This window comes from Sceloporus undulatus, chromosome 4 (assembly GCF_019175285.1).
Source record: "Sceloporus undulatus isolate JIND9_A2432 ecotype Alabama chromosome 4, SceUnd_v1.1, whole genome shotgun sequence".
Taxonomy (NCBI): Eukaryota; Metazoa; Chordata; class Lepidosauria; order Squamata; family Phrynosomatidae; genus Sceloporus; species Sceloporus undulatus.
The window spans coordinates 70,716,017-70,728,881 of NC_056525.1; the positions used below are offsets into that span (position 1 = coordinate 70,716,017).

Sequence of the window (12,865 nt, forward strand, 5' to 3'; positions counted from 1 at the left end):
TGTTTAAGTAGGAAGCTTAAGTAAACTTGATGATGATGGATAATGGAATTTAGCAGAGGTGATGCCTACAAGATTTGACCGAGAGAGGCCATTTCCAGCTAACCTTTGCTTTCCTAGACAAGAGTCTTCCATTTCTGAGCATATCTCAGCAGGGGGTTGTACAGATCTGCTTGCCTCCTAACAGCATTTCTCCTGTAGCTGGACCTGCAGATGCCTGTCACAGCACATCCAGCTACAGGGGGAAAAGCTGTACACCTCCCCATTCATCATGCACCGCTTTCCAGCAATATGTTAATGGCCATATGAGGGAAAGAGCTGAACTGCTTATAAGAAAAGTTTAGGGCAGATGTTTACTCATTACTTGGCCTGACTTGGTTTAAATTATGGGGGGAAAACCAATCTAGAAATATAAACAATCTAGAAGTATGTTTATATGCCTTTCTAACATTACCCAATAACTGGATATTGTGCCGAACTGAAGAGTTTGTATCAGATATATGACAACCATGCTAACTCAAATGTGTTGGACCACATACCCCATCACCCCCAACAAAAATACATGGCTATAGTAGCTGCACATAACAGGCTTTCTAATCTAACACATTTGTTCAGTACCAGATAGGGAAAGAATGATAAAAAAAATTAGAAACTCCTAACACACAATCATATTTTGATCTAAACAGGAATGCAAGCAGAAAACAGGACTGTCCCCACCACTTCCTTTTGGTCTCCCCCTCTCTTTTTGTTCAAATTCTAAAAAACTGGAGTGTGCCACTTTTAAAAGTGATTTACTTGGCATTTTTCAATATACAAAGAATATAGAAAGCTGCCTTATACTGAATCAACCAATTGGTACATCTATCTCTGCTTTATCAACTCTGACCAGCAGTAGATCTGCAGGGTTTCAGCTACAATTTGTTCTTAGTTCTAACCAGAAATCCCTGATATTCCTTAATGGTCTACTGCTCAAGTACTAACTAGGTCTGGCCCTGTTTAGCTTGTGAAATCAGATAAAGTTAGGTGTGTTAAGGGTGTTAGGGTGCAGTATGATGGAATGTGGGTTTGAACATCTGTTCATATTGTAGTAGAGCTCTTAGTGAGTCTTCTGATTACTTCACCATGTGCTCTGCTTGCTGATCACAATCTAATTGCCACTTGAATCATATGCTTTAAACTTAGACAACATGGAAAAACACAATGGTGATGATGAGGATAAATGCTAAGTACGATAATTATTCTGTACATTTCCAGTGATTCCTGTACATTATCTTACAAAAATGCTCTTGTAAGAGAAATATGGTGTGTGTGAAAAGTAAAGCAAGTAATCACTTGATACTTTCAATAGTTGAATCCTGCACTGGAAAACAGTCTGAGGCCGGTTACAGACCGGCACTTAAGTGCGTATTCGTCACGCACTAGGGTTACGAAAAGGCGGTGCTTCTGCACCGCCCTAACCCTAGTGCATGACGAACACGCACTAAACGGCGGCGGCCCTTCCGCACGGCCGCCGCCGTGAGTACGTCATGGCCGCACCGCCTCTAGACGGGGCGGCGCATCCATTATGTAGTAAAAAAAAAAAAAAAAAAATAGTGCGCCCTGGACACGGAGCAGGAAGGAGCTCCGTTTCGGAGCTCCTTCCGGGTTTAGTCTGCTGGGCGCAGCCTTCAGACGGCTGCGCCCAGTGGACTAAACGAGAAAGGGGCCAAGCGGCCCCTTTCTCTGCTCCCCGCCGCCGCGGGGTGTCCTTGGGGCTTGAAGCCCCAGGGACACCCCTTTTTCAGGCTGCAGGGAAGCGGCCTTTTGCCGCTTCCCCGCAGCCCGAAAAGCGGCGGATCGGGGCCTCAGCGGCTGCCGTTCTGGCTGCTGAGGCCCCGCTCCGGCGGGAAAAGGGGAGGGGCCAGACCGCCCCAAATGGGCGGTCTGTAACCCGCCTGACTTCCAATAGACTCACAAAGTGCATGTTGGCCCCAGGCAAACCACAATTAACTGGCTGGGTTGCTGAATTGCTTATCAGATTGTAGGGATTGGCTTCTGAAGTTGAGATAGGTACCTCCAAGCTCCTTATTTGTCCTTATTTATACATCATCCATCCTAAGATTTTTCTTAAACACACATACATAAGCACCATAACTTGGCTTAGGCCCATGTGTACATCCTCTTTTAAAAGGAAGTTGTTATTTAAGTTCCATACACATATGGAGGGCCACTTGCTTCCCAACCCTGGTGATACAGGAGATTTACTCTCCACTATTTTTAAGTTAAAGAGAGAGAAAGCTCATAGTGAGAGGGAATGCCTGGAAATCATCATCTCTGTGGTTCAGCATGGATCAAGGTTCTTTTCCCCATTCCACTGACTGTTGTAGTGATGCACTAGCGCCTTGTTCATTTTTCTGTAAAAGAAAAAAAAATAGGTTAATGTTTGCAACATGCCATAAGTAAGGTATAAGCCTCACAGTATAGAAATTTAGTGTGGAGACTGTATGGCTTTAATTTAAAGTTGGACCAGCTGGTCCCACATATAAAAAGAAATAATTGAGGAACTTTCATTAGTTAATGAATACAACCATATTGTGAAGTCACAACGTCCATGAAAATTGACAGCTCTAATGAAATCAGAATGATACCAACATTAATCTCCAAAGATTAAAAACCTACAAAAAACTATGGATGCTGACCATGAAAGCCTTCGACTTCACATTAATCTCCAAATCTGTGAGTTACAGAACTTTAAATGCAATACTGGGTCTCTAAAATACAGTGGGCCCATCCCTTATGCAGAGGATCCGTTCTGGATCCCCCCATGTAAGGACAATTCCGCATATGTTTGTGCCCCATTGTTTCCAATGAGGCACATGCTCGTGTGGCACATATCTAATGTCGGGAACATGTCCAATTGCCGTGTGGCTTCAGCGTAAGTGTCTGGTGTGCCTGCCTATGGCATGGGCACACTGTTCTTCCATAAAATATATAATACATAATTTTTAATTATTTTATTATGATTTCAGATTTGGGTTGCTTAGTTAAATTCTCTAATGTTGAACTCTTATCTTCTACCAGAATTTCATGTCTTTTTGTCTTATTGGCTGGAATCTATATATAGCCACAGGCATTACCACACAAGGCTAAAATAAATAAATAAATTGTAACAGGATAAAAACATTTTTGGCCAATATTATCAGATGACATTGTGTCTATCCTGCTGCTATCCTGATACTTTACTGCATCTTTTCATTGATGGTCAAAACCCATCAATGAGCTTTCAGCCATGCTACTATAGCACAGGTATTATGCTGCGAAAAGCCTCTTTATTTCAATGCTGCCATTACAGCAGTCACAAGGCATGACAGAGCCTGATTTTCCTCCTCTTCCCCTGTCCCCTCGCTATTCCAAAACAGGTTAATTCTGTCATTTCCTGTCATTAAAAAAAATCTGTGCAATGTTTGTGTACTTATGCAAAATGATAAAATAAAAACAATTTTAATCATTTTTGTTATAATTATGGAAACACAGCAAAATGAAAAATAATGTCCTACATCTCTGCAGCTATTTTTCCTGATGCTACCCCTAAAAGCCCCAGCTTGTAGGCAGAATAGGCCTCCCTCAACATGGCAATTTTCATGTTGTCAATGTGTAGGGGGATCAATGGGAACATGTCCAGATATTTTCCTGCACCACGACAACATCCAGAGGGACCTCCAGAGTACATCCTTGCAGATGATATCCTTGAAGTGTGTACAGCTATAGGAAAATAGCTGGACACATTCCTGTTGACCCTCTTGGCTCTCTGACAACATGGAAATGGGTATGTTGGAGAGGCTGTGCTGTTCACAAGGTGGGTTGGGGGGGGGTTGATTGCTGTGTGGTTGAAATGGGATTCTGACCTTCACAACAACCAAAAATGTGATTTGTCTGACTTCAACCTCTATAATTCACCAACAGTATCCCAGCCATTATTTCATTGCTGAATTAGAAAAGTGAAAAGAGGTTTCCATAAACAAAACAAAGTACATCTACAGTGCAGTGCACCAGTATTATTCTTTCTGGCCATGCACATGGTAAATCCACAATAGCCCACCTATCTCCTCACATGTGTGATCTGGGCAAAGATGGCATTTCTGCGATGAAGTTCAAACATGACACAGATCTGACACCTAAATGGTGCTTTGGGCAGACACATCTTAAAAATACCTGGTAACAGGGACTGACAGTGGCAGGTTACTCATATCACTGCTGGTTTGATTTAAAAAATTGCGTCAGCATCTGTCTTACCATAGGACCAGTAATAGGAACAGTAGACCAAGTAACATCAGAAATGGGAAGCTTGATCTCTCTTCTGCAGCAAATCCAGCGTTGGTATGTCTCTCTTACCTGAAGATCCAAAATATCAAATCACCAGTAAAAACTGTTTCTATTCTGCCACTGTACCTGCTTTCTTGCAATGATGCCTCTCTTGCCTACTTCTGGGACCATCATGTTAGTGTAAATTTTCTCCTGTCCCCATTTTCTTGCTCCTTATCAAACTTCTTTCCATTGTCTATGATTTCCTTTCCCTTATATTCTCTTCTACATACTTTTCTCTGTCCATACTTACAGATGAGATTTTGCATCAAATATAGACACAATGCTGTAACTATGCTTTAACTCCTCATATGACTTCTGAAATCCACCTTAAAAGCAGTCAGCTGTTTGAAGTGATGGAATCTATGCTACTACTGAACAAGGCACTGCAGGGTCACATAACCAGCCCCCTCCTGTCAGCCAGTGACACTGCAATGAGGAGTTGAGACAGGACCACACAAGGGTCCATTCTTCTGCCCCCCCCCCACAGCATTGCTTGTTGGAAGATACCTACTAAAGTTTGGTCATATTCTTTAATTCCTACTGTATTTTGCTATCACTAGAGAAAATCCTGTTCTGCACTGAATGGCCAGTGAATCAGAAAGATAATTGGGTATGATTTATACATTACTGATTAAATTGGCCCAACATCCATTCCTTTTGTCCCAGTTAATGGGTCAAAAGGACAAACACTGTCAAAGTGAGATTTTGAAGTTTAACGCTCCATTGTTGTTCTTGAATATAAATTGTCTGATTGCTGCAGATTATTTTGGAGCCAACATGTTCTTCCAGCAATGATCTGCTCTGGGCACATTGACAAAAGCATGCCAACTTTCTTTCTCTTTCTCTTTCTCTTTCTCTTTCTTTTGTGAATGACTGGGGGGGATTTATTTATTATTCAATCTATATCCCACTTTCTCATGGGACAGAAATGGGAGAGGCACTATCTTTTTGTCAGGGGCACACAAAAAGCTGAGGAACTAACCCTGTCTATCTCTCCTGATTTTATCTTGTAACATATAACTTCACTTTATTATACTGGATATTGCTGCATTAAGTGCTACTATCTCATGTTCCATACAACACCTTTTTGTTGAACAAGCAGTGCACAAGGAAGATGAAGATTCCCTGAACACTGTTGGTGATGGTGAACAGGTATGCCATAACAGTAGCCAGTGGACCATACTGAAAGAGGCCTAGACACCAAGTCACACCCAGGATGAACACATGGGCTACAGCCTTAAGTATCAGAGACCTAAAACAAAGAAAAGCAATGGAATAGATGTCAGTATTAAAGGGGAGACTGTGTTTGGGTCAGCATGAGACTATTCCTCGTTTAGCAAAGATCTCTGAAATTATACGTCTCCTCACCCATGTTAGAAGGGTACTAAAGGCTTCTTTGCTAGCAAGAAAGGGTGTGGAAAAGACAGGCTGATTGATAGAAAAAGTTAAGACTGAGTCTGGCTTTTGACAAACAGTTTAGTAGAACTAAATTTTATATCCAGCTCAGTGACAAACTGCATGTTTGTGCTTGGAATTGTCCATTCCTGAAACAGTCTTTCTAAAAACAGATAACAACCTCAAAGACTAAAGGCACTGATGTAAGATATTCTGATGAACAGAAGCAGGATTTCAAGAAATTGGAAACTGGGAGAAGCCTTTCCCTTGCTTGCTATGTTACTCTATACAGGTAAACCTCAGTTAATAAAGTAGATGTGTTCCAGGGTGTTGCTTTTTTAACAGAAACTCAAGTACCAGAGGCAGAAATAACATGGAAATAATAGGGATATGTTCCTATGCCACAAAACACAAGCATTGTTCAACACGCTTCAACAAACTTTTCATTCAAAACTAACAATGTGCACATGTACAATGAAACAACCATGCCAGAGAAGCCTTGCTTAAGTAAACAAAAACATTGTTAATTTTCATGAGACCACTTGAAAGTTTCTTCAAAATGTATCCAGGGATGACTTTTGCTTTCATCAGCCTCCACTTTTTAAATTATTTCTGCTTTGGTGGCCGGACATACAGCTCTATGTTTTTAAATATGCTGTGAAGGACCTGGAAATGCTGGCCAAACTCTCCTTTTTTCCTGTTCTGCTGTTCACACATGTTCAGTAAGGGATTCTGAAGGCTGATGCTTTTTACCTTGCCTATTGTAGGCAGGTAAGTACAACTACAGTGGAATAGCTTCCTGTATGGCAGGGGGTTGGACTGGATGTCCCTTGCAGTCTCTTCCAACTCTATTATTCTATGATTCTATGGTTCTATGATTCTAGAAATCCATTCTTTCCCAGTTTAGTCTTTATTTCACTGATGACTTCACACATTTTTGCAACCTAATACTGAAAGTCTGTTTGTCCAGCCATGCTCCATCATCCTTTCAACGCACATGCTTCTAAAGAAACGTTCCAACTGCATAGATGACCAAGAGGAAAGAGGTGGGGGCAGGGAAGCTGGACAGGCATAAAAAGTCTTTGTGGAAAGCAGCTTCTTTGTTGAGGCTTTGTTAATGGTGGTATGCCTGTACCTCTGTAATGTAAGTCACCTGAATATGTGACAGCAGTTTCTATGCCCAAGTATGTGATTTTTTGTAGGGGCCAGGAACAAAGATGGAGAGAAGGAAGAATTTTCTCCTGAATGAGGGGGAGAAATGAGAACATCACTGATGCTTTTGGAATGCTTTCCTTTCCCATAATTCTATACTAGGAATTGAATGGATATTTCAAAATATTTGAAAAATGGTAGAAAATCTATTTCTTGAGTGTTGGAAAACCCTGATGAAAAAAAAAACTGGTCTGACAGGAATCTTCAGTTTGGGAATTTTCCTCTACAAAATTCGTGCATGTTTTTTCCGCACAGAAAAAGAGCATTTCCCTTTGAGAAAATAGCATGTTGTGCCCAGAAAATAGTATTTCTGTATGAAAATATTATTTGCAGTGCAGAAAGTGCTGGGCTTTTTTGGTACAAAAATACCATGTGTAAATTTGTACAGTGTTTCCATCTACAGCAATTTCTGAGCGGGAAACAAAATATTCTACGCAGAAAACAATATTTTCTGCACAGAAAAAGCTGTTTCCTATGTAACTGTGAAAATGCAGTTTTCTGTACAAAAATGACATGTGTGAATTTTGGACAGGCAAGTCTCAAACTGGAAATCGTTTTCTAAAGCTGTACAGTTTTCAGACTTTCTTATAGTCGGAACAAAACTACAAAAATTATTCATTGCTTTCCCAGTGAAGAATTGCATCCTGTTCCTCACTTAAACTTCATATGGTTCAAATATACCTGAAAGTTGTTGCCTCTAATGGCAGCCTTTCCTCCAGTGAGGAAGTACAGTCGGCCCTCCAAATTCACAAGTTTCAGATTTGTAGTTTTGACTATTCCCGACTTTGTAACTGCTGTTAACAAGGTCAACCTCTTCACCCTCCCTCTCCTCACCCTTCGTTCCAGCCAGCCAAAACCAATACTGTATATTTCCCTGCTTTGCCAAACTTTGCATCTTCCTCATTTCCAATGTTTGCAGCCACCCCTGGGAGGATCCAACTTCTCTCCCATACTCATCTTCTCCCTCTCTTCCAGCCTGACAAAGGGAACACAGTACTTTCTTTTTGTGGTGATGGCTTCAAACATCAGATTCAGAGTTGAAAGACTTCAGAAATGAGGAGAATGCAAAGTTTGTCAAAAGTGTTGCTTTTGTCTGACTGGGAGCGAGTGAGGAGGAGCAGAAAAGGTGGATCCTTTGCAGTCATGGCTGCTAACATCAGATTGAAAGTGGAAGCACTTGGAAAATGTGTGGAAGGCTATGTGTTTCAAGGTTGGGACTCTCTTGGTGGGAGAGGATTCTTTATTACTAATGCTGGGGGGGGGGCTAACACATTCATGGTTTTTCCAATCTGCGAGGGTCCCCTAATCCTTGTGAATGTGGAAGGGTGACTGTACTGATAATATATTAACTTATTTTGGGTCCATCTACATTGTAGAAATAATGCAGTTTGACATCACTTTAAATGACATGGCTCCATTCTATAAAATCCTGGGATTTATAGTTTTATGAGGCACTGGCTGAGCAGGCTAAAGACCTTATAAAGCTACAAATCTCAGGATTCCATAGGATGGAGCTACATCACTTAAAATGTGGTATGAAACCGCATTGTTTCTACAGTGTGGATGCACCCTCTGGTTTACAGAAAAGCATTCTGTATATGCTCCCAGAAACCCTTCTTCTAACTATTATGTAATATCTTCCAGAGCTAAGCTTTAGGAGTGAAAAAGCTCTGAAATAATTCAACAACTTTGGTATCAGTTGTTCAGCTATTTTTAAATCACCACTAGTAACTGGCCTCCTAAATTTTTGCATATCCTGCTTTGTGGTTTTTCTTACCTGGTATTTCTGAGGGTGGTTACCTCTGTATTGAGAGATGCCACTTTCTTATGCAAATTCATTAGAATCAGGCAGAAAAGTACTAAGTTGATCTAATAAAGAAAAAGTAATATTTTAAGATGTTCCAGTGGAAACTACAGAGTAAGATGTTACCCTAACACATCTTTTAATGGGGTGATAAGGACTCCTCATCAATGTGGAAAGTTATTGGAATGTTATTGGCATAATGATTTTGAATCCATATAAGTGCAAGAATAGAAATGAATATATCCATCAGTTTTCATTTCTCTCTGTTGCCTCTTGTTCATTTTGTGTCCTTTCTGCATCAATTCTTTATGATGTACATTTTTATATTCTCCCTCAAATATTGACAATAAGAATAACTTAGGTACTGGACTAATTTTTTTGTTTTGCAAATTCACTGGCTTCACCCAGTGTTTAGTTTTTGAGCAAGACCACCACATATGCAAATAATTGCCTAATCACCAAAATACTCTCATAATTCAGGAGACATTTGTTAGAGTAGGTCCATTAATTAAATCGATGAAATGTACCCAAATATTGTCTTACCAAAGTACTTGCCAATGCATCTATGCCAAGTTTCCATTTGTGTACTCTAGTTGGGGCTAACAATTGGATTCAGGCCATTATTTTGTAAGTACAAGCCAATGTTACAGGTCTAAGATAACTCTTTAAATTATTTTCTCTAAATTTAGAATAGATTTTAGTGGTGCTTTTTCCCAGATAGTTTGCCACAGGGGAACACCAAAGGTTATTAGGAGATCTTGGTATAAATCCAATTGTAAGTTGCATTCAGAGCAGACCCAGCTAATCAATGAGAAATAGATATCTCAGTACTTATGTTAGTTTCCCTGATTCAATGGATCTATCCTATTTGGTACTAACAGATTAGGCCCTTTCTCTCCTGTTTTTCTTCCATATGTTTAATCACTGGCAGACAGAAGGCATAAGACTCTTGTTTTAAGAGAATTCTAGGTGATTATGTTTTCATAATAGGTTTTATATGTATTTTTGCATGACTTACACCATCCTGGCAACTCATTTTCCTTTATATAATGCTTTTATGTATTTTTCACCAAAGCATAATTTTCACATATATATGACTTTTTGTATGCCTTTCCCCCCTGGAGAACATAATTACAATATTTTGAGAGGTGTGAATGCTGAAGAATAACTGGTTTATAAATTAATTTGGAAAGAACAAATTTGGAAAATTGTTATCAAAATGCAAACCAAACAAAATTCTTCCCTTCCTGCAAAGTAAAAAGGAAATCTTGCATAATGTTGAAAATTATTAGCAGTGTGGACACAATGAAAAAATTAAATTAACTCTTAAGACCCAAAAGAAATATTAGATTGGAGTTATTTACTACTGCCCCAGGACTGAACTCTATATATTTCAGATAAAACACTTTTGGGAGACTTCTGCTTTTCAATCTATAAGGGATTTCCCTCCTTTAACAGTTATACAACAGAGAGATGTTCAGCAAGACCAGGATTGGAAGGGGGGGAGAGGAGGATATCACAGGCTGTTTCTCTTCCTTCCTTCCTTCCTGACCTTTAAAATTGCAGATCTGAATAGGAGAAGCTGGAACTTGTGAACTCCTCTTGTGTAGAGGAAGTTGCAGCTTTTTCCTGTTCTTTTTTTTTCATAAGTAGTTACTTCTGAAAATGTTTCCATCATGATAACTGTGAAGGATATAACATCTTAAAGAAAACAACCAGCAAAACAAAGAAAAATAAAACAATGCATCTGCTTTAATGATATTTGTATTGGGTTTGTGGTGTTTTTTTTAATCCAGTGTAGATGTTAGAAAAAAAATGTTTTCACTTTGCTGTTATTTGAGAATGAAAGCCAATGTTTACTCACTACAATTATGGCACAAACAGGTCCCATGAAGCTCCAGATAAAACCTTTTTCAATGTGAAGCCAGCAGCTAAGGGGAAGAAATATCAACAGCAGAACCTTAAGAAAATCTTTAAAAACTACAGAATCAGTTTCCCAGTTTACATTGAATATTTGCACTCATGAAAATCGACACAGGCCTACATTAATTTTTCAGTCTCTATTCATATTACAGGAATGTGGAGTAAATCATCTGAAAATGCAGAACAGGGATTGTTCTGAATGCAGGTAAAGGTAAATGTATTCCCCATTGACAAGACTCTGAAGGCATGTCCAACCGTAAAAGGTGGTGCTCATCTCCATTACTAAGCTGAAGAGTCAGCATTGTCAGACTCTTCTGTGATCATATGGCCAGCATGATTGCACCGATCACTGTTACTTTCCCATTGAAGTGGTACCGATTTATCTACTTGCATTTCATGAGTCAGCATCTTAACCACTTGAGCCACCATGTCCCTTCTGAATGCAGACTGGGACAATATTTGGCATCTTGAGGCTTGGTAAAAGAAAAGAAATCTAGGATCTGAAGCAGAATGATATTTCCACTAGGTTGGGACACTGAATTTTGAAAAGAAATCTGACTTGGGATTGCAGTGGTGGGTCGGAACTGAGCTAATATTAATGGTATACATTATTTTGATTAAAAAATAATGAAATTGTATATCTGTACTGCTTTGCTAGTTCCTCTCAAAAGTTAGCTCCTGATACCTTGGTTAGCTGTAAGTCGCCTTTATTTTGACAAGACATTATTTCAAAGCCTTCAAGTGCATTGAACATTGGATACATAATGATATTCAAATTCAGATTGTTATAGCTCTTTATCTTCCTGAGAATAAACAGCACATTATGATAATATACATAAGTATTGAGATTTTAATCAGCTACCCCACTCAATCCCATTGGGCAACATTACCTCATCAGCAACTTCCTGCATCTTATGCTTCATCTGCACTGCAGAAATAATGCAGCTTGACATCACTTAAACTGCCATTGCACAATGCTATAGAATCCTGGGACTTCTAGTTTGTTGTGGCACCAGAGCTCTCTGAAAAAGACAGCTAAATATCTCACAAAACTACAAATCCCAGTATTCCACAGCAATGAGCCATGGCAGTTAAAGCAGTGTTGAACTGAATGATCAGATCTGAATAAATATTCGGGGGAAGGAATTCAATATAAGTAAATAGGACTCAACAGTTATGTTACTGCCATTAATTCAACTGATTTACATTTGGGACTAACAACTGGATATAGGCCAATGTGTATAAAATTCTGCTGAGAGTAAGATATATGATATGTGCATTCTAGATCAGATCTTGGAGAAGTTACTCTTTTGGATGACTACTCTCAGAATCCTCTAGCAAGAATGATCACTGGCTGTGCTGGCAGGGGAATCCTGGAGGCTTTTAGTCCAAACCAATAACTTCCCCAACTGCTCAAATAGATGTTGAAACAATATCTTTACAGGTTTTGTGCTACTTTTTCTGTCTTTTACTAAAGAGTTTTATGAAAACTCACACTTACTGTTTATGAGTCCCATAACCTTCAGGAACTGTTGCTGCAGAAATGGCTACTATTACGGCAGGGAGCCCATAGCCACAAAAGTACATAGATAACTTCATTCGCTTGCTGGCACCACTGTAATTTGCAACTTTCAGATTCCTGACAATGAGGTAGAGATTCACACCTTCCAAGAACATCCACAGAAAGCAAGCCAGGAAGAGATACTGCAACATTCCAGCTATGACAGAGCACAGGATCTGGATCAGAAATAGAAGAATCAAAAATAGGCTTTGAATGGAATCCTACAAAGGAGCATTGTAGTGGAGCAATTCAATACTCCAACCAAACCCATTGGAGCAACAAAATATCTTAAATCCTACAGAGAGATCAGAAAAAAGTAACTCTATTCCACATAGATTTACAGGAGGCATAATTTGACTGACAGGAAATCAGGCGTATGAGAAATTCATGTCTACTCTTCCAAAAGGATGAGAAGAAAATATAATGGTCCTGATCACCACTAAGCAATCTTCCTCAAGCTGGTACTCTCCACATGTGTTGGACTACATTTTGTGGCTGACAATGTACGTGTATTGTAGTCCAACACATCTGGAGGGCACTCTGCTGGAAAATACTGACATAGGATGTATTAAAGCCTTATTGTTCATTCACTAGTAGTCACAGCACATTATATTGTTATTACCAGTAGT

The 12,865-nt window shown here is 39.5% G+C and overlaps 1 protein-coding gene across 1 annotated transcript in view; it reads right to left on the minus strand.

Moving 5' to 3' along the window:
• Positions 1 to 1,886: 1,886 nt before the first annotated feature.
• The window catches only part of ADGRE3 (adhesion G protein-coupled receptor E3), a 41,340-nt gene continuing 30,361 nt past the window's right edge, over positions 1,887 to 12,865 (minus strand). The window contains exons 13-18 of the mRNA XM_042463947.1: positions 12,177 to 12,412; positions 10,617 to 10,683; positions 8,726 to 8,817; positions 5,425 to 5,593; positions 4,270 to 4,368; positions 1,887 to 2,390 (exon numbers count right to left, since the gene is read on the minus strand). Of these exons, the coding sequence (XP_042319881.1) occupies positions 2,328 to 2,390; positions 4,270 to 4,368; positions 5,425 to 5,593; positions 8,726 to 8,817; positions 10,617 to 10,683; positions 12,177 to 12,412 (726 nt within the window). The 3' untranslated portion in view covers positions 1,887 to 2,327. The remainder of the gene's footprint in view (positions 2,391 to 4,269; positions 4,369 to 5,424; positions 5,594 to 8,725; positions 8,818 to 10,616; positions 10,684 to 12,176; positions 12,413 to 12,865) is intronic.